Here is a 24,352-nt window from a genome sequence, read left to right as displayed (position 1 = left end):
CCCAGGACCTCCCCAGGACCCCTCTGGACCTCCAGAACCCCCCAGGGTCCCCCTAGGGCTCCCCCAGGACCTCCAAGACCCTCCCAGGACCCCCAGAACCCCCCAAGACCCCTCCAGAACCCCCGAGAATCTCCTCAGGACCCCCCCCAGGACCCTCCAGGACCCCCTCAGGACCAAAAGAACGCCCCAGGACCCCCCAGGACCCCTCCCAGGACCCCCAGCACCCCGCAGGACCCCCCAGGACCCCCCCAGGCGAGGCGCGGCCTCCACAGGCCCAGGCCTAGGCCCAGGCCGCAGCCGTCGCCTAGCAACAGAGCGCGGCCGCATCAGCCCCGCCCCATCCCAAACCTCCCTTCTCATTGGTTACCCCTCCCAAGACTGACATCCCCGCTGACCAATTACCACCCTCCACGAGCCCCTCCCGCGCCGGTGGGCGCGGCGCAACCCGGAACCCCCTCCCTTTAACAGGAAGCGGAGCGCGGCGAAGGGGCGGGACACACCTCCGCGAGCAGCCAATAAGAAAGCCGAACCTCCGCCGCTCGACCAATAGAAGAGCCTAAAACGAGAGTGGGCGGGGCTTCGCAGGGGGCAGAGGGGTCCGCGGGGACGCCGCAGGGTCCTAGCGCCCGCCCGCCTCCCTCCCGGGATGTGCCGGGCCGCGGCCCGGCGGCGGGCGGCCCCGTGGGGCCCGGCGGGGCGGGCGGCGCTGCTGGCGGCGCTGCTGGGCGGCCTGGCCGTGCTGGCGGCGCTGCCCTTCGTCAGGAGGAGCTGTACCGGCCTCAGCGTGGCCCCCCGGGGGCTCCGGTTGCTGCCCCGCACGGCTGAGGCGGCTCCCGGTAAGGAAGGTGTGTGTGGGGGGGGTTGGGGGTTTTGGGTAAAATAGGGGGTTATCAGCAGGTTTGGGTTTGGGGGAAAAAGTTGGGGTTTTGGGTAAAGTAGAGGGGTTGTCGGTAGTTGGGGTTTTGGGGGAAGAAGTTGGGGTTTTGGGTAAAATAGAGGGGGTATTGGCAGGTGGGGGTTTGGGGGAAAAAGTTGGGGTTTTGGGTAAAGTAGAGGGGTTATCGGTAGGTGGAGGTTTGGGGGAAAAAGTTGGGGTTTTGGGTAAAGTAGAGGGGTTGTCGGTAGTTGGGGTTTTGGGGGAAAAAGTTGGGGTTTTGGGTAAAATAGAGGGGGTATCGGTAGTTGGTGTTTTGGGGGAAAAAGCTGGGGTTTTGGGTAAAATAGAGGGGGTATCAGCAGGTGGGGGTTTGGGGGAAGAAGTTGGGTTTTTGGTTAAAATAGTGGTGCTGTCAGAAGCTAGGGGTTTGGGGAAGAAGCTGGGTTTTTGGTTAAAATAGCGGGGTTATCGGCAGGTGGGGGGTTGGGGGAAGAAGTTGGGGTTTTGGTTAAAATAGTGGGGTTATTGGCAGCTGGGGGGTTTGGGGAAGAAGTTGGGTATTTCACCAAAACACCTCTGCCATGAGCAGCTGGGGGAGAGGTTGGGGTTCCCCTGAGACACCTGTGCTGTCAGTGCCTTAGGATTTTGGGGGAAGATGTTGGGTCTTTCGTTAAAATGCCTCTGCTATCAGCAGCTGGGGATTTGGGGGAAGATACGGGGGATTTAACCAAAACACCTCTGCCATTAGCAGCTTGGGATTTTGGGGAAGATATTGGGTAAGGTGCTCGGCCCCTAAACATGGCCCTACAGCTCTCCTGGTGGCTGGAACCCGCGTTTTGTGGTTCTTTTGTTGAATTTCGGTATCAGCAAATGCTGATAATCTCCAGGTTTCCAGCAGAACCCGCTGCCCTGTGATCTAACCGCTCCCCATTTGCGTTTCAGAAGTGAAATTCGAAGCCAAAGCGGCTTTGAAGCAAGCCCTGGAGATGAAGCGCCAAGGAAAGCGCGAAAAAGCTCACAAACTCTTCGTCTACGCCCTCAAAATGCACCCCGATTACGTGGACGCCCTGAACGAATTCGGGATCTTTTCGGAAGAGGAAAAGGACATCCTGCAGGCCGACTACCTCTACTCCAAAGCGCTCACCATTTCGCCCTGCAACGAGAAGGCTCTGATCAACAGGGACCGGACGCTGCCTTTGGTGGAAGAAATCGACCAGAGGTATTTCAGCATCATCGACAGCAAGGTGAAAAAGGTGATGGCCATCCCAAAAGGCAACTCGGCCCTGCGGCGGGTGATGGAGGAGTCCTACTACCACCACATCTACCACACGGTGGCCATCGAAGGGAACACGCTGACGCTGTCGGAGATCCGGCACATCATCGAGACGCGCTACGCCGTCCCCGGGAAGAGCCTGGTGGAGCAGAACGAGGTGATCGGGATGCACGCGGCCCTCAAGTACGTCAACACCACGCTGGCCTCGCGGATCGGCTCCGTCACCATCGGGGACATCCTGGAGATCCACCGGCGGGTGCTGGGCTACGCCGACCCCGTGGAGGCGGGGAGGTTCAGGGCCACGCGGGTGTTTGTAGGGCACCACATCCCGCCTCACCCCCAGGACGTGGGGAAGCAGATGCAGGAGTTTGTGCAGTGGCTCAACTCGGAGGACGCCATGGGGCTGCACCCCGTGGAATTCGCCGCCTTGGCTCACTACAAGCTGGTTTACATCCACCCCTTCGTGGACGGCAACGGGAGGACGTCCCGGTTGCTGATGAACCTGATCCTGATGCAGGCGGGCTACCCGCCCATCACCATCCGCAAGGAGCAGCGGGCCGAGTACTACCACGTGCTGGAGGTGGCCAACGAGGGCGACGTCAGGCCTTTCATCCGCTTCATCGCCCAGTGCACCGAGACCACGCTGGACATGCTGATCATCGCCACCACCGAGTACTCCGTGGGGCTGCCCGAAGCGGACGGCAGCACGGCGGGATGCAGACAAACCATCCCCGTCAAGACTTGAGGGCTGCGGGCGTGCAGGAGCCAGGGAAAAGTGGGGGAGAACAAAAAGTTCCCTGTTCTCGCTAGGAAGGAACTTGACAGGAGGGTGTCGCTCTTTAGCATTTCATTTATTTAAAAGTCTCTTCTGTTTGATTAAATTAATATAATTTATTTATGTACCAGGATGCCAGGCTGAAATGTGAACTGTTGACGCTGACTGTAGGCTCTAACCTGTGTGTGCTGCAGGATGGAGGTGGGAGAGGGATCGCGGGCTCGACGAACTGAAGTAGGAATAATTCATTTCTCCTTAAAATGAAGCTTGGAGGAGCTGCTTCCAGCGCAGCCCTTCACCTCGTCACTCAACAGCCTCGTCTTACCTTGGCAAGGAGCTGCTAGGCCAGCCAAAGCCTTAACTGAGTTGCTGCTCTCACATTTCCCCCTCCCTGTTGTTCAAAAAAACCCTTGCAGTAATAGCACACTCCCAGCTACGCCAATCAGATTTTCCTTTTCACTCCCACAGCGGTGTTCTCTTCTTGTTTCAGACAGAACAGATGAGGAAGGAGGCTCGCTGCAGCTCAGCGATGGCATTTCTGCCCTCCTCTTTCTGTTCTCAGCAGCACTTTGCGTATTTATTTTCAGTTGCCTTTCCTAGGGCGAGTTGCGTGCAGCAAGGGGCGAGTGATTTGTCTGTGATGCCAGAGCAGGTGACTGGAAAGAGACAAGAAACGCTGACTTACTTCACTGAACTGCAGGCTGCTTTTGCTGTGATTTCAACAGAAGTATTAGTTTGTGCCCAGAGGCCCTGCCTCAGATCTCACGTCATCAAGCAGGTTCTCTGGGAAACTGCAGCTGTCTCCATGTGTTTCTGCTCAGGGTTTGGGAAGAGCTTGTTCCTGCAAGGCTGCGGGCAGAAAAGGTTGTTACGCAGAACCCTAAGGCTGCCTTTATCAGTTGTGCCATTTTGGTAAGAATTCATTCAGCGAGAACTTGAGTTTCCTTAACCTACACCAAGAACTTCTCACTATAGCTTTATTAATTACCAGGTCGTGTTATTACCGTGGTAAATGTGTAAAGAATCACAAGGCCTCTCCATACTGCAGCGGCAGTGTGTTGTACCTGAATTGCCATCCAATTTGAAGTGTACCTTATCTTCTGCAGCTTAACAGGCAGAGGAGTAGCTGCCTACACCACTGCTGGTTGCATAGCAGCCAAATTCCTTAAATCTTAGATCCCCAAACCTCCCAGTTCAGAAAATGTGGATCAGAAAATGTGGAAGCAATCCCAATGAGTACTGTAAAGCTTAATCCCTTTGTAAAACAGTGTGGGTTGTTGTATTGTCCCAAGGCCTATTTAAGTCTCATCCCTCTCTCTCTTACCTGCGATGTAGTTATGATGTTTTATACAAAAAACAGGCAATAGAACAAGTTTGGGTGTTATCCATGTACTTTAGCACCAGCCCGTGCTTATGTACTGATTACTGCTGCCAGGAAAAGCAACCAATAAGGGAGGAAGGTTGTTCTGTTTTTACAAAAACATGCTTATTTTTGTAGTGCGAGGTGAGTATAAAGATATTCTGCACTTTAGAGCTCTGGGAAAAAAAATGTTATTTTAGTAACAGATTAATAAAGTATTTTAATATTAAAGTCTGTTTGGACTAGGCTGTTGTCAGAACACTGCTGCTGGCAGCAAAATAAGCAGCACTCACAGCTCAGTTCCTGCAGCTGCAAGGTGCACGAGCAGTGCACATCCTGGCTCCCTCAGCAGCACACAGTTGCACTGGAGGACACTGAAGCAGCAAGTCCAGCCCTAGAAGTCAAAGGAAACCGAATTCATCACTCATAGGCTGTGCCTGCCTGATGTCAGGGCGAGGTAACCATCTTTTCCTAACCCATAATTAAAGCTTCACCTTAAAATGGCATTAGAGTGAGTAAGCAGATGGAGCTACAGTGTTGTTGCATCATTACGGTGCTGAGTGGTTAGTCCACACTTGGTGTGCAGAACAGATGAGCTCCACAAGAAGAATTTGGGCCCTATAGTACAGCAATACTACCCCCAAACCTGCTGATGTCACAGCTAGGAAGCAGACAAAGCAAAGCTGAAGTAAAGCCAAGCCAAATGAGCACAGGAGGTAAGCACTGAAAACAGTGTTTATTTGCAGCAGTGCTTGTGTTGTACAAGTGAACTCGGTCCTGCTGTGCCCCCTCCCCTCCAAACCCCAGCTGCTGACTGCGAGGTAGCAGCAGGTGCAGCTAAGCAGTGATATTTCTATCCATAATAGCCAGATCATTCTCAAGTCTGAGGTGATTACTGAAGTGGTTCAAGATATTAACACTAAAGGGAGTGAACGACTTACAGGTACATGAGGACACGATCTCAGTGCACCCAAGAGGTGAGGTACATCAGTATTACCTAGCTGCCGTAGGGTTAAGTGCAATTCCAACACCCACATTTCAACAAAAGCAACAGTATTTATAGAAAACCTTTGAGAACTTGAGTTTAATAAACCAGGGAACGTCAGCTTGCACTTCACATTTGTACAAAACCATACAGAAACCACCTGCCAAAGACGTATGGGCTAGCTAGCAAAAAACAAACAAGAATGGTCCTCAGCAAGAGCATGTACAGCTTCCATGGGGAAAAAAACATACGGAGCTAATATTATCCATGACACTTAAAAATAAGTTCAATGTCTTTTACAAATACACAATATAAAAAACAGGTCAACTCGAACAGAACATCAACGGAATACATAGATATGTATATTTGTGTATATACATATACACACCAATGTATAGAAACTCTCCCAATACTAAAATAGGCCATTGTGGTGAATTACTAGCATTTGCCATTTAACTCTGAATGGAAGGAGATGAATTTCCGTGCGTGTGAGAGTGTTTTGGTGGAACGTGGGTGTGTTGTCAGAGAGAATGACTGCAATCACAATCTGAACTTCTGAGCAGTGGGGCTCGACCAGGTTAGCCCTAGGCTTTCACATCGCATCTCGTTCATTAATGAAAGAGAAATATTTGTAAAGTATTCAGAAAAAAAATGTTGTGGCATCCAACCTGTACAGGAAGTATTTCCCCCCTCGGTACCCTCAATATGAGGGATCACATAAATGCCATTTTACCAGAACGTAGTATAACTCTTTGCTCTTAAAAACAGAGGAAAACGGATTTGTACCATCCTACACTGATCTTAATGAATGCAGTAGTCCCGAGCAGTATTTACACCTGATTGTGACTGGCGTTCTCTCCCTGCTAGCATAAGGACACAACATGGCTTCCATAAAGGCATTTCACATTTTACCAGACCAGCTGATTGCAGACTTCCTGCTCACTTGTTCAGTAGCATCTTGGCAAAATCAGCGTTGGACATCTTTTTCGGCTCCTCAGCAGGTTCGGATGAAGTTGCTGGTGAATTCTGGACCATCCCATTCTCAGCCTTAGCCACGGGATTACTCTGGCGCTGCAACGCACGAGGCATCATCGACAGCTGCGTCCTTCCCTTCCCTCGCCTGCAGAGGGAAAAGTAACATTTCAGAATACCCCACCGCTCTCTGAACACACTGTTCTAGCTTAGGAAGAGAAAAAGGGCTTTGTTCACTAAAAGGAACACCCCTTTAAGTATTATTCTTGTCATTCGTTTCAGGAGTAAGTAGTGCGAAGCTTTCAACAGACGACCTTTGAATCAGCACACCGAAGTGCTGACAGAAAACAACCGCCCAACAGTCCCCAGGAATTGAAGCTCCGTGGTTTTATCCACAGAGCACCTACACTGCCACACCAACCGTAAGCAGCAGGAGCACTTGGAAGGAAAAAAAGAACAGCTTCAGTCCAACGCTGCTGCACTCAGTCACTACCAACCTGTTCCTATCAGTAATGTACAGAGAAATCTGCTTTTCCTCATCAATCCATCAACTCCAATTCTTTGATTCAGTACCTTTCAGGTGTTCCCTCATCTTCTGGATGATGCTCCCTACATCGTAGCCTACAAACAACCCCAGTGTTTGCTTGTTAAGCACTGGGAAACCCTTGCTAATACTTACGCTCCATAAATCTGTCGTGGTACTGCAAATTGTGAGGCTCTGCCTGCCTCTGGCTTGTCTGGCAGCTTTCGGAGAGGCGGGTTACTGATCGCCACCTTGATGACGTGTTCCTTAATTGTCAGGCCATCCATTTTCAGCACAGCCTGTGAGGCCTGAGCTTCGTTTTCATATTCCACATAGGCCAGGCCCTAAATAAGGGAAGAGGTAACCTAGTTTTAGTCATTCTTTCTCTGCGTGACAGTCTCTTATTAACAAGCACCCATTTATTGCAAAATGGACATAACAAACCCTGTCAGAGGTGTCTCATTTCTCACTGGCAAATCCAGTACTGCAGCAGGTGTTATGCACAATAGCATGAGGAAACTGAAGATAAAGGAGGATGGGGATCAGTTATACCAGGTGAACCCCAGCCAGTTATTTTAGAAACAAATGTTCTTTGCAGACCTACTGATGCCTCTTTTTACTGTATTGAAAATGCTGCAGATCTCTTTTCCTCCATCCTTTTCATATCATGCATTTTTCTAATGTAATTTAATTAGTATTTCAGAAAAAAAAAAATCTTTCCCCTCCTGTTTTTTATTTGTTGGCATAAAGACACACCATGTTACACAAATCCATGCATTTCTATGAGTTTTAATGCAAAACCCGTTTGGCAACAATAATCAAGTCATTTACCTTAAGCTACAAAACCTATGTTTTATATCCAAATCTCACGAAGAGTTCCCTTTTGAAGGATTTCATTGAAATTAACAGTGCATTAAGGACACCTACCTTGGGTTTTCCTGCTCTGTTGGTGACCAGCCTGATGTCCTTCACATTCCCATGTGCTTTACACACATCTTCCAGCTCTTCCTTAGTGCAGGAAAATGGCAAGCCAGATATGAACAGTTTGTGTTTCTCCAGTGTGGTACTATACCTGAACACCTGAAGAAATAAAAAAAAAAAAAAAAAAAGCCGTTAGTTCTCAAGCCAGCCAGAAACAAAGAATTTCAACCTATTATAAATCTCTCAACCTTTTGAGTGAAAAGGTGAGATTAACAGACAACACCCACACCATAAAAAAACCATTAGTAATATCTTGAGGGATATTTGCATATAAACACAGTCATCCACCTAGGACGTGCGAGGAATTCTGAGAAGTGAAGTTATAAAACATTATCTTTGTTTTACAATGAAATGAACCTTTGATACATCTGTCTTCTTGCTCAAGTGTCACTAATTGAATACTGAGTTTTTCTGCACATAACCCAGTGAAGTAGAAAAGCACAGATTGTAGAATTAACATCAGGTAACTACGCCAAACTAATACAACATCAATTTGTTAGATACAGGAACTCACGAAGCAACACATCCTGCCAGCTTTCCAACACAGTCCCACTGATGAACCCACTTCTTGAGCGAATAAAAGTTTACCTTGAAGTCTGGATTCTTGTTCTTGTCAACACAAGGAGAAACAAACATCGGTCTTCCCTCCACAACTTTACGATCCAACCCAAGAGCTTGGAGAGCAGATTTCTCATCCTTGAATTCTACGTAGCAGTAGCCCCGGAACGTCCCCTTGTTACTGAACACCGGGCGGATCTGCTCTACCTCCCCGCAGCTCTCAAAAAGCTCCTTCAGTTTCACTTCAGGTTCTGTCATGTTATAGGAAAGGTTGCTGACGAAAACAGTAACGTTATCTTTACTGCTGTCGTGCAGAACTTTGGGGATGTCTTTTCGACTGGTGGACGCCTTTTGCTTTTGGTTTGCCGGCCGATCTGGTTTTTCAGTTCCACTTCTTCCAAACAGCCCAGTTTCTAACTCCATGTCTTCTTCAAGAAGTAAACCATCGCCGTCTCCCTTATGCCTCTTGCTGGGCTGCTCTGCTGAGTAATGAAATTGAGCGCCTTACTAGAAAAGTTACACCATTTCACTCAGCACTCAAATTAGATTGCCCTTCATTACCACCATGGAATCATGAAATAGCAAATATGAATGAGATGGAAAATACAATGACAGCTCCAAGGCAATAAAAACCTCCCTCAGGTTCTTAATAATGAGAAACAGATTACTTGACCAAGACAGTGAGGATTTAAATGGAAGCACTGACAATATTTGGTTTTGTCAGTTACAGCTTCTGACTCATGCTCTCTGTCAAATAGGATCTTTATTAAAAAACAAACAAACAAAAAAGCTTCTCATACTCCCAGTGGCAACAATCTTAAGATCTTCTGGTACCACCCTCCAAGAGACTACTATAATACCAAATAACCAAGTTTAGATTCCGCATGCTTCAGCATCATTTGATGACTCAGGAAAATTAAATTGAGAAGAAAAATCACAATATTTCTCTGAAATAAGAGAAATCTACAAAAAAAAAAAACTCTAGAAGTTCGTTTAGGTATGTACTTTGGCTAGCCAAAAAACACTCCATCTTGCTTTCATTTTGCTAATACAATGAAGGTCTCCTGGGAGAAAAAGGCCCTGAAAAAAATGCAGCTCTGAAGACACTGAGAGCACTTCTTCATCTGCCTCTAACTGCAGGCAATCACCCAGTAACCCCAGTGACAGAGGACTGACACATTTGTTTTATTACCTTCTTCTTCTCGTCCCCATTCACCTTCATCATCATCATCAGCTTTGCGTTTGTCTCCAATTCTATTTTTTTTAGCCTTTTTGGAAGCTTTCTTTTCTGCCCGAGCCTGCTTTCGTTGCTCAGCTTTCTCCTCCTCCTGCTTTGCCAGAGCAGCTTCTTTCTCAGCGACCTAAGAAAGAGATTCTTATTTAAGCAACTGCATGCTGCAGAGCATCCTCATGACTGTTTTCTACAGTACTGAACCTGGAGGTTTTTCTCCTAAGCTATATAAACACAAAGCTAATGGAATCACCATTTAAAACACATGTCAATTATTTGCTCTTATGTTTTTTTCCTAGAGCACTCCTGTTACTCTTATATTCATCCAAGTGTCAAAAGGTGAAACATAAAGAAGCACTAAAGAAGTTAAATTGTACTTTTAAACTAAAATCAATAGCGCCGAAGCTTTAAGACAATTTAGGCTTATCTGTACAAAGCAACATTAGAAATCTGACAGTCAAGGTTGATCTTAAAATAGGTATTTCCTATAAACTGCTTATAGTTCAAAGTTCTGACCTTTGCTCTTTGTTCGTTAACTCGTGCTAATCTGTTTTCTGTTTTTTGCACAGCTGCATCCCAGTCTTCTAATGTTCCTAGAGAATTAAGAAATAAAAGCTTTGTATTTAGCCTTCCCATAGCTTGGAAATACAATTCTAGGAAAAAAAGCAACAATGAAGTCATAAACCTTATTCTTAGTATTAGCCATTATACATGAATGTTTAATATAAATTAAATGAATGGCCTTCAAAGAAAACAAAATCCAAGAACAGCAAAAGCCTCTTTTTAATCATACAATGCCCCCAAAAGGCATAGAAAAAAAAATTAATTTCAGCAGGCTCTAAATCAGGCCTGAAAAGGTGAAGAAAAGAAAATAAAGAACTGCTTGCATGCGCTATGGTAGACAAAAGAAAGCGAGCCTTCACCAGATGACAAAATACTGGATCAAAGCTCACTCTATTATTGACAGTAAAATGAAACCAGACAGTAAAATGAAATGACTTGCAGTTTGCTACCTTCTATCCTCTCCAGCGTTAGCAGCACCTCGCAGACATGCTCTGGATAGTCACTTGTGCACTGCACGGCTCGATGCAAGGCCTTCCTGCAGTGCTGAGTATCACCATGGGCTCTACAGCGGGGAAAACACAGCAGTAAGAAGCCGATCCTCCACACCACAATCACAAAGCAGTATAGTTAACGATGTTCTGTGCAAACACTCTTCCTCTCTCCCTAGCTAGCTCCCACCATGCTTTGTTGCTGTAATATTTCTGAAATATTGCATGGACCTGCACTAAGAACCTCAAAAGCAGATTGTGAACTCCTAAGGAGCGTACCAACACTGAGCAGATCAGCCTCGTCTCACGCAGATGAGGTCACTTAAATTATCTATTGTCCAGCCAAGCTCTTACCTTTCCAGGTTGTAATACTCCAGCCACATGTTTGCATATTTGGCGTTCCCTTTAGTCATGATGTTGTCCCAGAGCTCTCTGGCCTTCTGCATGTTGTTACATAAACGGGCCTGTGAAGCAGCACTCCGCACACTCAGTACATATCAGGATTATTTGTTCTATCACCACAACCCCCCTGCCATCCCCACCGCTTGAAAGAGAGATTTCCTCTACTCTAGCAATTAAAATAGAGCAGACAGAAACATTACCTCAACTCTTGCCCAGTTCTGCATGATGGTGCAGGATGGATCTCCGCTTTCACTAAAGCCTGGGAATAAAAATAAGTACTATTTGTGAACGGCTCTTGGAAATAGGGTGTTTATTAAACAAGTTTTAGACCATAGGTGGAGTATTCATCTTTTTTTAAGATGTCTAAGACACTTGAAGACAAGTTAAACATTACATGGAAAGCTACTCTTATGAAAAAATGATTCTGCACAAGACAAAGCAATACACGGGATGATTTAACTTACGCTCTTCGACTTCTTGTTTCAAATACTCCACAGCACGTGCAAATGCAGATCGCAGCTCTTCCAATTCTTTACTTGAGTCTTCAAAACAGAGAAAGAACCACCTTAGAACAACAGTTTTCATTTCCTATCCACTAAAATCTCTTCACTTACACCCCTAATGATTTTCTTTTGGCAGGAAATAAATAAAACTTGCTACTTCAGTAAAGCTTGCATACCAGAACAAAACAAACACCAACCCCCACCAAGTACCTAACATATAAAACACAATTTTTGTGACAGCACAATCTATTTTTTCAGCAAGGAGCTACTCTAAAACAAGTACGTTCTTATATTTTAAGCACACTGACAGGCAAGAAAGTACTATTTGTGAAGAATATGAAGCTAGTGTTGACTGTATTTTATTTTTTAATTAAAGTAACATCACTGTTTCAGATATATAAAACTCACATATTTATTCAAACATATCTATGTACCTTGTGTAAAATCCACTCTTCTTCTTAGGTAATCAAGATATGCCTGCCAGATTTCTACGTAGTCCGTTGCCTGAATAAAACCTGCATTCAGAGCCTTTTCAAATATTTCTGTAAGAAACGGGAGGGGGTAAAAATAAAAAAACATGTATTTGCTTTTCAACTATTGACAAAGTTAACAAGCTGCAGCAGACAGGACAACGAAAACACAAGACACAAGAAGCCCTAAATGTAGTAAATTGTTTAAGGAATTTAATGTAAAAGCCCATTTAATTCAGCAACATTGAAGTAAAGTTGAAATAAAGAGCTTGCTTAGAAGCAAAGCTACTCAACCATAACAGCTGTGCCCTAGAAGAACGCTACTGTAAATTTTGTTGGCTTTAAGACTGCTGGAGAAGGGCTACACCAAATCCTGCAGGTCACCACTTGTCACACATCATTCATGGCACAACAAGAAGTGGTTCTGTACTGTGAAGAAGGTTTGCTGAGATATTTCTTTACCAGAAATAATGCAGTGGTCAACTCCGTGCCTCTCCATCGCCAGAAGATAGCGAATCCAGAGCCCAACTGTCCAGGGACAGTTCCTAACGGCACGGTCGTGAGCAGACAAGACCAATTCTTTCACTCTCAGCTGCCGGTCCTGAAATAATCACACGAAGTTTTAAGTACCTGTGAGCCAGAGAGCCCAAGACAAATTCTGCAGAGAAAATACAAAGCTGGGGGAAAAACTGAGCAAACGCTCGCTTAATCAATAAATACACCACTGAAAATAAGGTGAAGTAGAAATCAGCTTCTGGAGAATTTAAAGACAATGTGACAGGATTGGAAGAACACCTCCTGTTATTTATCAACCATTAAGATATTAAAACAAAAAAGACAAAGAAAAATGGAAGATAAAACCCCAAACATTTCTGTTTGCCTTACCAAATACTGGTTGTAGCGTGCCCAAAGATCTGGTACAAGGCAGTTCTCAGCCAAAGCCCTCTCGTAGATCAACTGAATGCGAGCTGGATCACCTGCTTTCATCTCAAAATCGATGTAAGCTTGGTACTCTGCTAGCTTTGGAGTCTCAGCACCCAGCTATAAAACAAATAGGAAAGGGAAAAATAAAAATCTCAACGAAGTGTGATTCAAACAGCCCAACTGTCACTCAGGGTAGGTCTCAGGCAAAATTTCAAACGTGAGCTTGGCCTCTAAATATCAGCAGCTTCAAAAGTTTCCAGCACATCTGGTTATGAAGTGCCTTGCGTACTGCTCATAGCTGCTAGCCAGCTAACCATGCTCAAGGGAGCTCCCTTATCTCACAGACTAGAGAAAAAAAGTCACCACAAACCAATTAATTGTTATTTTTACAGCAACGTGAAAGTAAAAGCATTACCAGTGCCTCTTCGTATGGTTTACACTTCTCCAGTTGCTGCAGAGCTTTTTTGTAGTTCTTTATTATTGTTTCTGGTATCGGCTCTTCTGACCATTCCTCGTACTCAGCATATGAGGCCTCCATATCTATGAAGACATGAAACCACATCATTAATGCCATCAATGGACTAAATGAAATTCAATTTTTCATTTTAATAAATGAGTGTTTCTGTTTGTATATTTACTGCTACACTACTACACCTTTAAGGGGGTTGTACACTATCGTATATAGTGTAATTTGAACACAAACTCAGGACAAGTTATTTTAAAGCTAACGGCTTTGCTTTACAAGAACTAAAGTCCCAAGATCTTCCCAAGTCTTTAAAGCAGAAGCCAGCCCAGATTCTTCCAATACGTAAATGAAGAAGTCAAAGATCTGTGCCTCGACTTCTCCTGGAAGGAGACAACGAACCAAGAAAAGGGACTCAAGGAGTTTAAAGTTAAATGAACCTGATACGGCAGACTAACAACCCAGCTGTCAGCACGTATTATTTTCCTACCAACCAAGCTTCTTGTACAGTGAGCTTCACAGCTGAATTCCTAGCTCCTGATGGTCATGTTTCACACTAATTACTTGTACTTTAAATGGCCTAAGTGATCTCAAATTATGCACTGAAGGAACAGGCAAACCAAGTTTCAATTAATATTTCTGAATAAAAGGGAAACGCACATCATTCAAGGGACCCCAAAGACAGGCAAACGTAACCAAGTAAGGAATGTTCAGATATCACAATTTGTGTGGCTCTACCAGAGGAATAATCACGACCAAAGCCTCGCTGTACCAGGTTATTCACGCCATCTCCCCCAGTGCAAAGGCTCTCACCTAACAGCGGGATCCCCAGCTGGCGCCTGAACAGCGTGTGGATCCTCTCAAGCTGGCTGCAGAGCATCTGCTGCTGCTCGGGCGACGGAACGCTGCCAGGAGCTGGCTACAAACAAAAGGATTGAAATGTAATCAGCTCCCTCAAGCCCGAGCCGAGGAACACGAGGGGGTATTGTTTATGGGCTGGGGATCTGGGCTCCAAATGACTACACGAGCCTTGAAGCACAGACGTAGGCAACTTGCATCTCAGGTGGCTGCTGTGAAAGCTAAAACTCAGGAACTGCTGGGCTTTGAACTGGGTGAATGTAAAAAATGTTCCTCAGTGAAAGCTGAGGCACACATTGGGAAATGAAAACCTGGAGATAAACAGTGTGTGATCGTGCCATTCCACAAGCCCACTGGGCTGCCAGAGAGTTTCTCAATAAATCCCTGCTGCTCGCACGGATGATTTAAAACTTCCAGATTCCTTTCTGTTTATCAGGGGAAGGGTGTTCGCCCATTACCCTTGTGTTAGGGCATTTCATTAGTGATTAACTGACGTATCTTATGTAGTAAGCTGAAAGGAAATGAAAATATTCATGTTCTGGACATCTTGTAAAGGTATCTATCCTTTGTAGACATCAAGCCTGCATGTTCCAGGGGTAATACACTAGAATCCCTAAGTTGCAAAAAGGGTGAGACAATGAATGAGCTCAATGCTGAAGGGGAAGACAGCCTAGAAATGTAAACACGATCGATTACGTGCAGAAGTATTCACTGGGAAGAATTATAACGCCTAATAATCAAGCTCCTTAATAGTAAAGCTAGTTGGTTTAACATTATTCTTGTCAGCTCAAGCTAAAGCACAGAAATTTTGCTTCCAGATGTGAAATTTTATGATCTTATTTAAGCACAGACTCATTATTACACCAACAAATGCAGAGAACGCCTTTCCCAGAGCACAGGGCCAGTTTCTACAGCTGAGAAGTAACAGCTGAGCAACCCCACAGCCTCTTTGCTCAGTGTCTGACGAAGAAGCAGCACAAGGTGGCTTCAGAAGCGATACCAGAGGTTTTTACTTGCAGTAGCCCAGGGGATTGGCCTTACCTGTGCTGTTTCCAGGATGGCGTTCTCAAACTCGCGGTACGCTTCCCACAGAGCCGTTCCTTTTGTCACGTGCAGCCCAACGGCTGTTAAGGCTCTCTCAAATATGGAGCGAACCTTCTCGATTCCTCCCTCCTGCCCGATGCCGCCGATCGAGTACTGGGCGTACTCCAGCCAAATTTCAGGACCTGAACAAGGTTAGGAGAAACGGATGAGCTAAGGACCTTGAAAAGCAGAAAGGGGTCTCTGCTCCCCAAACACAAGTAGACCAAGACACAGTTTTCTTTACTCCCACCAACGCCCGGCAGTGCCAGCCATGCTCGTGCTGGGACATTTTACATGAATTTTCTGGAAGAGATTCCCCTCTGATGACACCAGTCCTTCTCTGCTCCTTCCAACATCACGTTTTCAGCACCTTGCCACAACACCCAAGCAGCACGCAGTGCTCTGAAGCAGCATATGGCTGCAGGCAGCTCCTGACAGAGACAAGCCACCACGTGCTGCCCTCGCTTTAACAAGGGCCACACGGCGAGGTTCTTCCACGTCAAAGCATTTCAGGAGTGCCACCTCCAGGACAGCAACTACAGGCTGTTTTAGGAGCTGTCACATAACAGAAACGACAACAAAAGCAGCGCTAACCAACACAGAAGGTGAGAACAGAAGTGAGCATCTCAACAGGGTTCATTCTCCTCAAAAAAGAGCTCAAGAACATACCGTGGGTAATGCAGAAAGCATTCCTTAACCAAGCACAATACTTGCTGCTTAAGGACATTAGAAAAGTGCAAAAAAAGCATTTAAAGTATTTTTTAATGTTAGCTTAGACTATCTTAGACTGCAGTGGTACTTAAAGCATTGCCTTTAAGTGGCCTGTAACTCAAACACTTCAGAACAAAGCGAGGATCACTCCATGCTAATATTTTTGATGCAATTTCTGCATTAGAACGAAAAGATTTCCCTAGAAAGGCGTAATCCGAATGTAACAATATGTTTTATAACAAATATTAAGAACTTACAGATGTAGTCTTTCACGGCTCTCTCAAACAGCTCATAAACTTTCTCTCGCTCCGAGATCTCAGAAGCCATCTTTATCTCATCCTTCAGCCAGTCCAGCCAGATTTCTGAAACCAACAAGTTCAGAACCCATCACAAAAAGCTCAGAAAAAAATAAACTCAATTGTTTGTTCAAGTGTTTGGAGTTTTTAATAACAGAGTTAAAAACACAGAGAGGGACAATGGGGAAAAAAGCAACTTTAGCCACAATTACAATTAATTTGAATGAAGACTTTGGCACAGACCTCTCCAGCTGGGTACAAAACAAGCACACAGTTATTTAAAGAAAGCTGCAGCTGCAAGCAGCAAGTTATTGGTAGTTTGTGTAGAAGATCTGAGTGCACCAGCAACCAAAGAGCTGCTGAGTGGCACACCTTCCTCCCATTTTACAGGAAACAATAAATGCCTCCATAGGCTGCACGTTCCCACACGCATAAAAGGAAACTTTCCCTTGCCAAGGCTAAAAGTACACCGGCGGAACAGCCTCTGTGGTATTTACATTGCCTCTGGGTTTATTAGGAAGAAAAAGAACTACGCGCTTTAAGGCCTGCCCACAACTGCGTGCAGAGCTTAGCTCTGCTCTTTTAGACCTCAAACTGGAGTTTGAAACCACGCACAAACATATTTCACTGCTGAAACGAGGGGATTTCACCCCAAAATGCCTGTGCATCGCTGACTGATCCCTGAGCAGCAGCAGCAGCTGCAAGCCGAGCCGAGCTCCGTACCTTCGGTAAGCGGAAAGAGCTCGCTCATCTTCTGGCGAGCTCTCCTCAGCTTCACCAGCTCTCCCTCCTGGCGGAGCAGCTTTATCAGGTCCAGGTGGCAGTTGTAGTCAAAAGCGTTGATGGAAAGCTTCAAGAAAAAAATAAAAGTGGATTTTTAAGGCATCATAAAGCAACAGACATGCAGAAGTGAGAGAACATTTAGCAGAACACCACACGCTCTCACAGCACGTGAATCTCCTCATGGGTTCATGCGACCAGCCCAGCATCTCCCTCCCTGCACACAGCTGGCTCCAGTGGTGCCCACAGGATACTTTCAGGCCACAGACACTTATAAAGACACACTTTGAGTTTAACTGAGCTTTAAAGCTGTACTAAAAAGCAAATTTTGAGCTCTAAAGCCTGCTTGGCAGCACAGGTGCCAAAACCTGGCGCACGGCAGAAAATTGCTCGGGCGTTTTAAGTGAGTAAGGACCAGTTCCTGTGATAAAACTAAGGCGTTTTGGGTGTCCCAAAATTTAACGGAAAACAACGGGACCGACCCCAAAGCCCCTCAGCGCGTTTCGCCTGCCCGTTGGGGCTCTCTGAGGAGAAAGAGCTCCGTGACCCCCCCCCCCGAGCCCCACACCACACCGGGGACCCCCAGGACCTCCCTAAAACCCTCGGGACCCACGGGGGACCCCATAAAAGCACGGCCAAGGCCGAGGGCGCCCCGAGGGAGCCCACAGCAACCGGGAGGGTCCCTCTGGGGTCCCCCTCCCCTCACCACCCCCCTCACCTGCTCCTCCAGCCGCTGGATCTCGGCCTCGTTCTCCTTCTCCTCATCCTCGCCATCCCCTGACGAGTCCGAGTCTCCTTCGTCCTCCGAATCACCGCCCGATTCCGGGTCCGGCAGCGGCAGCCTCCGCTTCCCCCCCTCCTCCGCCTCCTCCTCAGCCGCCGCCGCCGCCGCCTCAGCTCCCGCCGCCGCCATCTTATGCAGCTCCCCTCAGCGCCCGCCGCGCTCCAGCCACCCGCCGGGGCCGTCCGCGCCGCGCCTGCCTCAAAGCAGCGCACACCCACCGCTCACCCGCCGTGAGAAGAAACCCTCGCAGCCCTCCCGCACCGCTCCCGGTTTCTCACCGCTCCTCGACCGCCGTGCGCTGAGCGCTGCCCGGTTTTGCCCCGCGGCGGTTGGACCGGGAAACAGGCGGCGCCGCGGGCAGCTCGGGGCCTCGCTGAGGAGGGGTCCTGAAGGGCGGGCAGGGCAGAGCGCAGCCAGACGCAAGATGGCGGCGCTGGGGAGGGCGGGGGCGGCGCTGCTCCTGCGGCCTGCGCGCGGGGCGGGGGGGCCGGCGCTGGGTTACCACAAAAAGGTGAGGGGCTGGGGGCTGCGGAGGGCACCGAGAAACCGGGGAGGGGTTGTGGAGGGGTTGGGGGCAGCTCCGGAGGTCGGGCGCTGTGTGGGGTTGTGGCGTCGTTGCTATGAGAAGGGCGTTGAGGGCCTGGAGTGGGGCTGGGGCAGGGCTGGGGGCACAAAGCCTGTGAGGGGCGGCTGGGGGTGGGATAGAGGCTATGGGGAGAGCTTATTGTGCTTTATAATTATTTGGTAAGAATTTACGGGGAGCTGGGGTTGGCCTTTCCTCATCGATAAGCAGCGATAGGAGGAGAGGGAACGGCCCCGAGTTGTTCAGGTTGCAAACAAGGAGAGATTTCTTCTCAGAAAGAGGAGGGAATGGCCCCGAGCTGTTCAGGTTGGAATTAAGGAGAGATTTCTCCTCAACAGCAGCCAGGCGTTGGGACGGGCTGCCCAGGGAGGTGGTGGCGTCACCATCCCTGGGGGTGCTCAAGGAGAGGTCGGACGTGGTGCCTGGGGGCACGGCTTGCTGAGTGACATTGGTGGGAGGGGGTGATCTTGAGTGTTTTTTCCAACCTTTATGATTTTACGGTGCTGTTTCTGCCCCGCCAGGTGGTGGATCACTACGAGAACCCGCGCAACGTTGGTTCCCTCGACCGCAACGCCAAGAATGTGGGCACCGGGCTGGTGGGCGCCCCGGCTTGTGGGGACGTCATGAAGCTGCAGGTGAGGAACCTCAGGGCTGACACAGGGGGAGCATGGGGACACTGCGAGGCCCACGCCTGCTGCTGTTTCCCTCCCCTCAGCCAGGGCTGTGACGCAGCTTTCTCCTGTCAGCACGTTCGAATGTTAAAATGTCCCCTGGAGCCTGGGCAGGGCTTGTCCCTGCTGCCCTGGGCTCTGCCTCGTGGAGCTGAGGTGTTCTTCCCCATGTTCTTCCAGGTCGAAGTGGACGAGAACGGCAGGATCGTCGAAGCTCGCTTCAAGACTTTTGGCTGTGGGTCAGCGATCGCTTCCAGCTCCCTGGCAACAGAGTGGGTTAAAGGGAAGACGGTAAGGGGTTGGAAATGGTGCTGTGTGCCTAAATATTGAAGTATTTAAGCATTCAAGTTGACTGTTGGGATCGGGGAGGGGACAGTCCCTGCAGTGACACTGGCACGCTGTGGTTTGTTACTGCCACTGCTCTGTCTGAGGTATTCCTTAAACTTGTTGCGTGTCAGGTACAGAAAAAAACAGGGAATGTTGAGAGGCTTTGCACATCTTATCATGCTCTCAGCATTTCTTATTGCCCCCAGCAGTTTGAGATGTTTTCCCGTGTCGATTCAGTTGGCTCTGGAGCTTTAAAGCTTGCAGCGAGCGCCTCTGTGGCGTGTGTGCGTGCGTGAGGTGGCTGCTGACCACACACTAACTACATTTCAGGTCGACGAAGCGTTAAAGATCAAGAACACGGATATTGCGAAAGAACTTTGCCTTCCTCCGGTCAAACTGCACTGCTCCAGTAAGTACGGGGCTGAGCTGGGAGAGTTAAACAGCTGGACTGCAGGGAGAGCCTTCTGGGGGCACTGTGGAGGCTGCTGCGTGCTCTCTAAATAAACTTTCTGCACGTGGAGCAGCAAAGATTGGCCTGCAAGAGAACCTTGCTTACGTGCAGGCCTTGGTTGTGAATTTTCACATCGATTCCATCTTTTGGTGCCTGCAGAGATCAGAAAATCAGAAATGAAAAGTTCAAATCCTGATGTTGTGAGGCACCGTGCTCCCTGCTGCCTGCTCCTGCTCTTAACATCACCTTTTTTTATAAATAACCTGTTCTTGAAGTATTTATTTAAAAAATAATAAAAAAACGTGTTTTTTTTTTTCTAGTGCTGGCTGAGGACGCAATCAAGGCCGCCTTGGCCGACTACAAGCTGAAGCAGCACCCAAAGAAAGAGGAGCCGGAGCAGAAAGCCAACTGATGGGGGCTGCAGGGGGTTTCTCCTCCTTCCTGCTGGATTTGCGGTGCAATCACTCGAGCTTTAGTGGAACCCCACACACAGCCCGGCGCTGCTCCTGCAGCCGAACTGGTCTGAAACCCTCCGAGGGAAAGAGACTGCACCTCCCTGAGAGCCAGCCCTGCCGCTGTGGGCTGTGTTTTTGGGGAGGATGGGGCGTTTTGCCTAAAGTTTTGCAGAATTGAGTGGGAAGCGTTGCCTTGCTCTTCTTCTTCCCGCGAGAGCCGCGGCTCGGGGTGCGTGTCGCTGCGGCACGCGGCTCCTGGGGGGGTTTGGTTGCTGCCTGCAGCTCTCGGAGCTTCCTTTCACCATCTGCGACCCCCCCGACGCCTCCCCCTGCGCCCAGCTCCTCTCCAGGAGGCACCGAAACGCCTCGAGGGCGAGAACTGCGTGGGGAGCACGGCCCCGGGAAGCCCCAACCGGGCCCTCGGGGGCTTCTTCCTTGCTCGTTCATCCCCGGGGAGGGGATTGGGGTTAATTGGGAAGCTGTAATTAAAGTGTTCAACCCTCAGCTCTGCTGATGCTCTGTGGGGAGGGACAAAACGCGCCCTGAGGGTCCAAACGTGGGGCACAAATTGGGGAAAAAGCTGTTTGAAGCTCCCCAAAGGTTGGGGCTCGGGGATATGGGGACAGGGGGATAACGGGGACACGACTTTCACATGGGGAACCTCTCACCCTCCCGTTTGCCCCCACTTTGTGGGGTGCAGCAAGGGCTGGGACGGGGTCCTGCTGCCCCCGCCTGTCCCCCAGCACGAGCTGCGCCGGCCTCAGGAACACACGGGAGAGGCAACGCGCGTGGCAACGTCTTTATTCAGAGCCGAGGGGGTCAGAAAATAAGGCAAAAAATCCAGCTCCGCTCCGAGCTCTCCCTCCCCTGTGCTTTGCGAGGGGCTGCGACGTTTGGGGTATGACCGCAGGGATGGGGGCACCGTCCCCAAATCCTCCTGCTGCTGCCCGGGTGCTGCTGGTTTAGTTTTTCCTCCTTTTTTTGTGGTGGGGACCTCACCAAAACGCCTCCGGGGGGGCACGGCACCGCTCCCCTCACCCCCAGGCACCGCAGGCGGAGGGCGAAGTGGGCTGGGACGGCCCCAAACCCCTGCAGAACCACCCCAAACCCTACAGAAGGTCCTGGCCACCAGCAAAACCTTCACCAGGTGCTTGGGGCCGGGTGCTTGGGGCCATGCTTTGTCTTCAGGGGTTTGGGGAGAGGAGGGAGCGGGCGCGAGCCCGACTCCGAGTCCGGTGGCACGGGCACGGCCCCTCCGTGCGGCGGCCCCATTAGACACCGGGGGGGGCTTCTTGGGGCACCCCGGGGGCCTCCTCCGTGCCCCCTGCAGCTTGGTTTTGGGGAGGGGGCTGGCTTTCTTCCTCCTCCTTCCCTTTTTCCTCCTCCTTCTCCTCTTCCTCGTGCTCGCCCCGGGCGCTGGCCCCGTTGGCCAGCGGGGTTTTGTTGGGGGATTTGAGGCTCTGAGCAGCGGCCAGGATGTCAGCCTGCAGCTGCCGGCTGCAGTCCAGGGGTTCCTCGGCGCCGGGGTCCGGAGCTTTTTCGGGCACCTCATTGAAAGCCCGGCTGCCCCCCGCCTTGTCCCGCTGATCCACGTACTTCTTTTTGGGGAAAGACGAGGGGTAATAGGCGGAGGCTTTGTGCTTCTGCCGCACCACGAGGGCGGCGCAGACGATGAAGAGCAGGACGAAGGCCAGCGAGCCCACCACCACCACCAGCAGCGTGTACTCCTTGAAGAAATCCACCAACCCGTCCAGGACGTTGCCCGGCGCTGAGCTGTTGGTGACGGCCGTCCCCGTGGTGGCCCCGATTGTGGGACCCGGCCCCGCTGTCACCGGCCGGGCGGGCGGCGCAGCTGAAACTTCGTCACCGTCCCCGCTGCCGCCGGCGTCGGGCAGCAACGCGGCGTGCCGGGGCGCCGCGGCATGCGCCGAGACCACCACCAGCAGCACCAGCAGCAGCAGGAGTTGCCACCCCGCCATCGCCCCGGGACTCGTGCTGCGGAAAGCAGGGGGAAAACGGTGAAAAAATAGCAAAAAAAATCCCAAATTCTGCCCCGAGCAAAGGCCTCGATGCGCATGCCCCAAACCAGGCGCCCGGCTCCGTCCCCAGCACAGAGGGTTGAGCGTGTGCCCAGCTGCTCCCACCCGGGTGAAAATCCTTTAAGAATTCTTTAATTAAAGGAAAAAAGGAAAAAAAAAAATCAGCTTTGGTTTCGTCGCCCCACCGCCGGCGAGGCCGAGCAGGGCTTTGTGTTTGTTTTGCAACTCCGCGCTGTAAAAATAGCTGGAAACTGGCTGGGATTGCTCAAGTCCCCGGGACGCTGCGAGCGTGGCGAGGTGACCGGGGCAAGAGCCAAGAGCTGGCTTCCAGCAACGGCCGCTTGGCCGAGTCAAAAATTCCTGAAAATTGAGGTTTTTCCAGTGGAAACTCTGACACAGACGGAGCTGCCGAGGGGCCGGCCCCCGGCGCGAGCGGCGTTTCCCAACGCTCGCCCCGGCTGCAAACCGTCCCCAGCCGGAGCTGCCACGGGGCCACCACGAGGGCCGGGACACGAAGCATCCCCTCGGGGACCCCTGGACCTGCTTCCCCCTCTCCTTCCACCCCCAAATCCCAACCCCGTCCCCGTTTTCTCCCCCCCCACAGCCAGCAGGACTTGGCTGGCGGCCGCACTCCCGCTGCAGAAATCTGGTTTGCGTTAGGGCAGAGCGAGCACGGGGCGCGAGGCGGCCCCCCCGGCCCCGGTTCTGCAGCCTGGCCGCCCCCCTTTCAGCCCCCAGTGGGGATTTAGGGGACAAATTTTGGGGTCTGGGGCTTCTTTCTTCATCCCTCTGCCGCCTTCACCCCGTGGAGGGGCCCCTGGGGGGAAGGCGGCGGCGTTGAGGCACCGTTAGCGAGCGGAGCCAACGCGCAGCCGCTGCCCCAGCCCTGGTGGCAAAAAAGCGAAGCCCAAACGGGCACCGAGGCCGTCCCCGTCCCCGCGTCCCCATCCCCGCTGTGCGGCCCCATTCCTGGCTCAGCCTGGCCACGCAAAGTTCCTCCACGCAGGAAATTCCAGCCTCGACGTGCTGCGGGTGCAGCATCCTCCCCGGCGCGTGGCTGCGGCCCCGTCCCGCCGAGCCCTCAGCCACCCCAAAAAGTCAGGGCATGAGCAGAAAAAGGGGAAAAAAGGAGCCACGGGGTGCAGGGGAGTGGGAATTTTGGGGAGAGCGGGCCCCATGCCAAGAGTGGGGCTCGGGGAGCTCACCTGGCCAGGAGGGTGCCGGCAGGACGGGTCTGTCCCACGCACCTCGCCTCTCGCCCCTTTCTGCTGCCTGCCCGGATGGAGCCCTCGTCCCTCTCCCTCCTCCTCCTCCTCTTTCTCTCTCCTCCTCCTCCTCCTCCTCCTCCTCCTCCTCCCGCGCCGCAGCCCGGAGCTCACTGGCTGCGAGCGCCGCGGACCAGCTTGTTCTCATTAGGGCCGCTTTGGGGAGGGAGCAGGGGAGGCCGGCGAGGGGCAGGCGGCCCCCAGACCCATCACAGCCCCCTCCAAGGGGGGACAGCCCACGGCTGGGGGCTTCTCGTCTATATGGGGCGCCCCTCTGCATCCCCGCGTCCCCGCAGTCCTTTTTGGGGTGCAGGAGCAGAAAGAGGGGGCAAGGGGAAGGCTGGAGGTAAAAGGGTGGCTCCTGCAGAGCCGTGGGTAGCCCCACAGACCCAGCTCCGGGGCCAGATCCTGTTGCTGCAAACCCAAACCATGCTATAGGGTGGGCTGGTGGGACACAGCCACCCCATCCTGCAAGCCATCTGCCCCAGGAGAAAAAGGGATCTGAAACCCATGGGGGAGCTCTGCCCATCTGCCCCATCCATCCGTCTATTGATCCATTGATTGATAGATCCATCCATCTATCCACCCATCCATCCATCCATTGACCCCAGAGCCCTAGAAGGGGGATCAGGGACAAGGATGGGGACACGGATGGGGACAGGGATAAGGATGGGGATGGGGAGGGTTTGGGGCTTGCTCC

At 50.5% G+C, this 24,352-nt stretch overlaps 4 protein-coding genes across 6 annotated transcripts; 2 read left to right on the top strand and 2 right to left on the bottom strand.

The window, feature by feature from the left end:
• The first annotated feature begins 579 nt into the window (after nt 1-579).
• FICD (FIC domain protein adenylyltransferase) lies at nt 580-4,516 on the top strand. Of its 2 annotated transcripts, none has more exons than XM_072024382.1 (2): nt 580-845; nt 1,820-4,516. In XM_072024382.1, the coding sequence occupies exons 1-2, from the start codon at nt 647-649 to the stop codon at nt 2,893-2,895; spliced, it is 1,275 nt and encodes a 424-aa protein (XP_071880483.1). In that variant the 5' UTR covers nt 580-646; the 3' UTR covers nt 2,896-4,516. The 2 variants fall into 2 exon arrangements, with proteins under 2 accessions (XP_071880483.1, XP_038043515.2); XM_038187587.2 differs by having other exon boundaries at nt 582-836.
• Nucleotides 4,517-5,350: 834 nt separating this feature from the next.
• On the bottom strand, nt 5,351-18,137 carry SART3 (spliceosome associated factor 3, U4/U6 recycling protein). 2 transcript variants are annotated; one of them, XM_038187368.2, is made up of 19 exons: nt 17,796-18,137; nt 17,021-17,147; nt 16,259-16,363; nt 15,249-15,433; nt 14,163-14,268; nt 13,302-13,426; nt 12,848-13,003; nt 12,425-12,563; nt 11,927-12,034; nt 11,454-11,531; nt 11,190-11,248; nt 10,942-11,051; nt 10,549-10,661; nt 10,052-10,128; nt 9,497-9,665; nt 8,335-8,783; nt 7,693-7,845; nt 6,922-7,109; nt 5,351-6,390 (listed from the first exon to the last, which is right to left on the bottom strand). In XM_038187368.2, the coding sequence occupies exons 1-19, from the start codon at nt 17,988-17,990 to the stop codon at nt 6,210-6,212; spliced, it is 2,823 nt and encodes a 940-aa protein (XP_038043296.1). In that variant the 5' UTR covers nt 17,991-18,137; the 3' UTR covers nt 5,351-6,209. The 2 variants fall into 2 exon arrangements, with proteins under 2 accessions (XP_038043296.1, XP_038043295.1); XM_038187367.2 differs by having other exon boundaries at nt 8,335-8,786; nt 17,796-18,134.
• Nucleotides 18,138-18,217: 80 nt separating this feature from the next.
• Nucleotides 18,218-20,852, top strand: ISCU (iron-sulfur cluster assembly enzyme). Its single transcript, XM_038187369.2, has 5 exons — nt 18,218-18,372; nt 18,966-19,079; nt 19,296-19,406; nt 19,773-19,851; nt 20,214-20,852. Exons 1-5 carry the CDS (start codon nt 18,286-18,288, stop codon nt 20,303-20,305), a joined length of 483 nt encoding a protein of 160 aa, XP_038043297.1. The 5' UTR covers nt 18,218-18,285; the 3' UTR covers nt 20,306-20,852.
• A 281-nt stretch (nt 20,853-21,133) lies between these two features.
• Nucleotides 21,134-23,753, bottom strand: TMEM119 (transmembrane protein 119). Its single transcript, XM_038187370.2, has 2 exons — nt 23,593-23,753; nt 21,134-22,343 (listed from the first exon to the last, which is right to left on the bottom strand). The coding sequence occupies exon 2, from the start codon at nt 22,325-22,327 to the stop codon at nt 21,620-21,622; it is 708 nt and encodes a 235-aa protein (XP_038043298.2). The 5' UTR covers nt 22,328-22,343; nt 23,593-23,753; the 3' UTR covers nt 21,134-21,619.
• Between the last annotated feature and the right edge of the window lie 599 nt (nt 23,754-24,352).

This window comes from Anas platyrhynchos, chromosome 16 (genome assembly GCF_047663525.1).
Source record: "Anas platyrhynchos isolate ZD024472 breed Pekin duck chromosome 16, IASCAAS_PekinDuck_T2T, whole genome shotgun sequence".
Taxonomy (NCBI): domain Eukaryota; kingdom Metazoa; phylum Chordata; class Aves; order Anseriformes; family Anatidae; genus Anas; species Anas platyrhynchos.
Note: the sequence above shows the minus strand (reverse complement) of the source record. Positions and strands in the feature narration are given on the sequence as shown.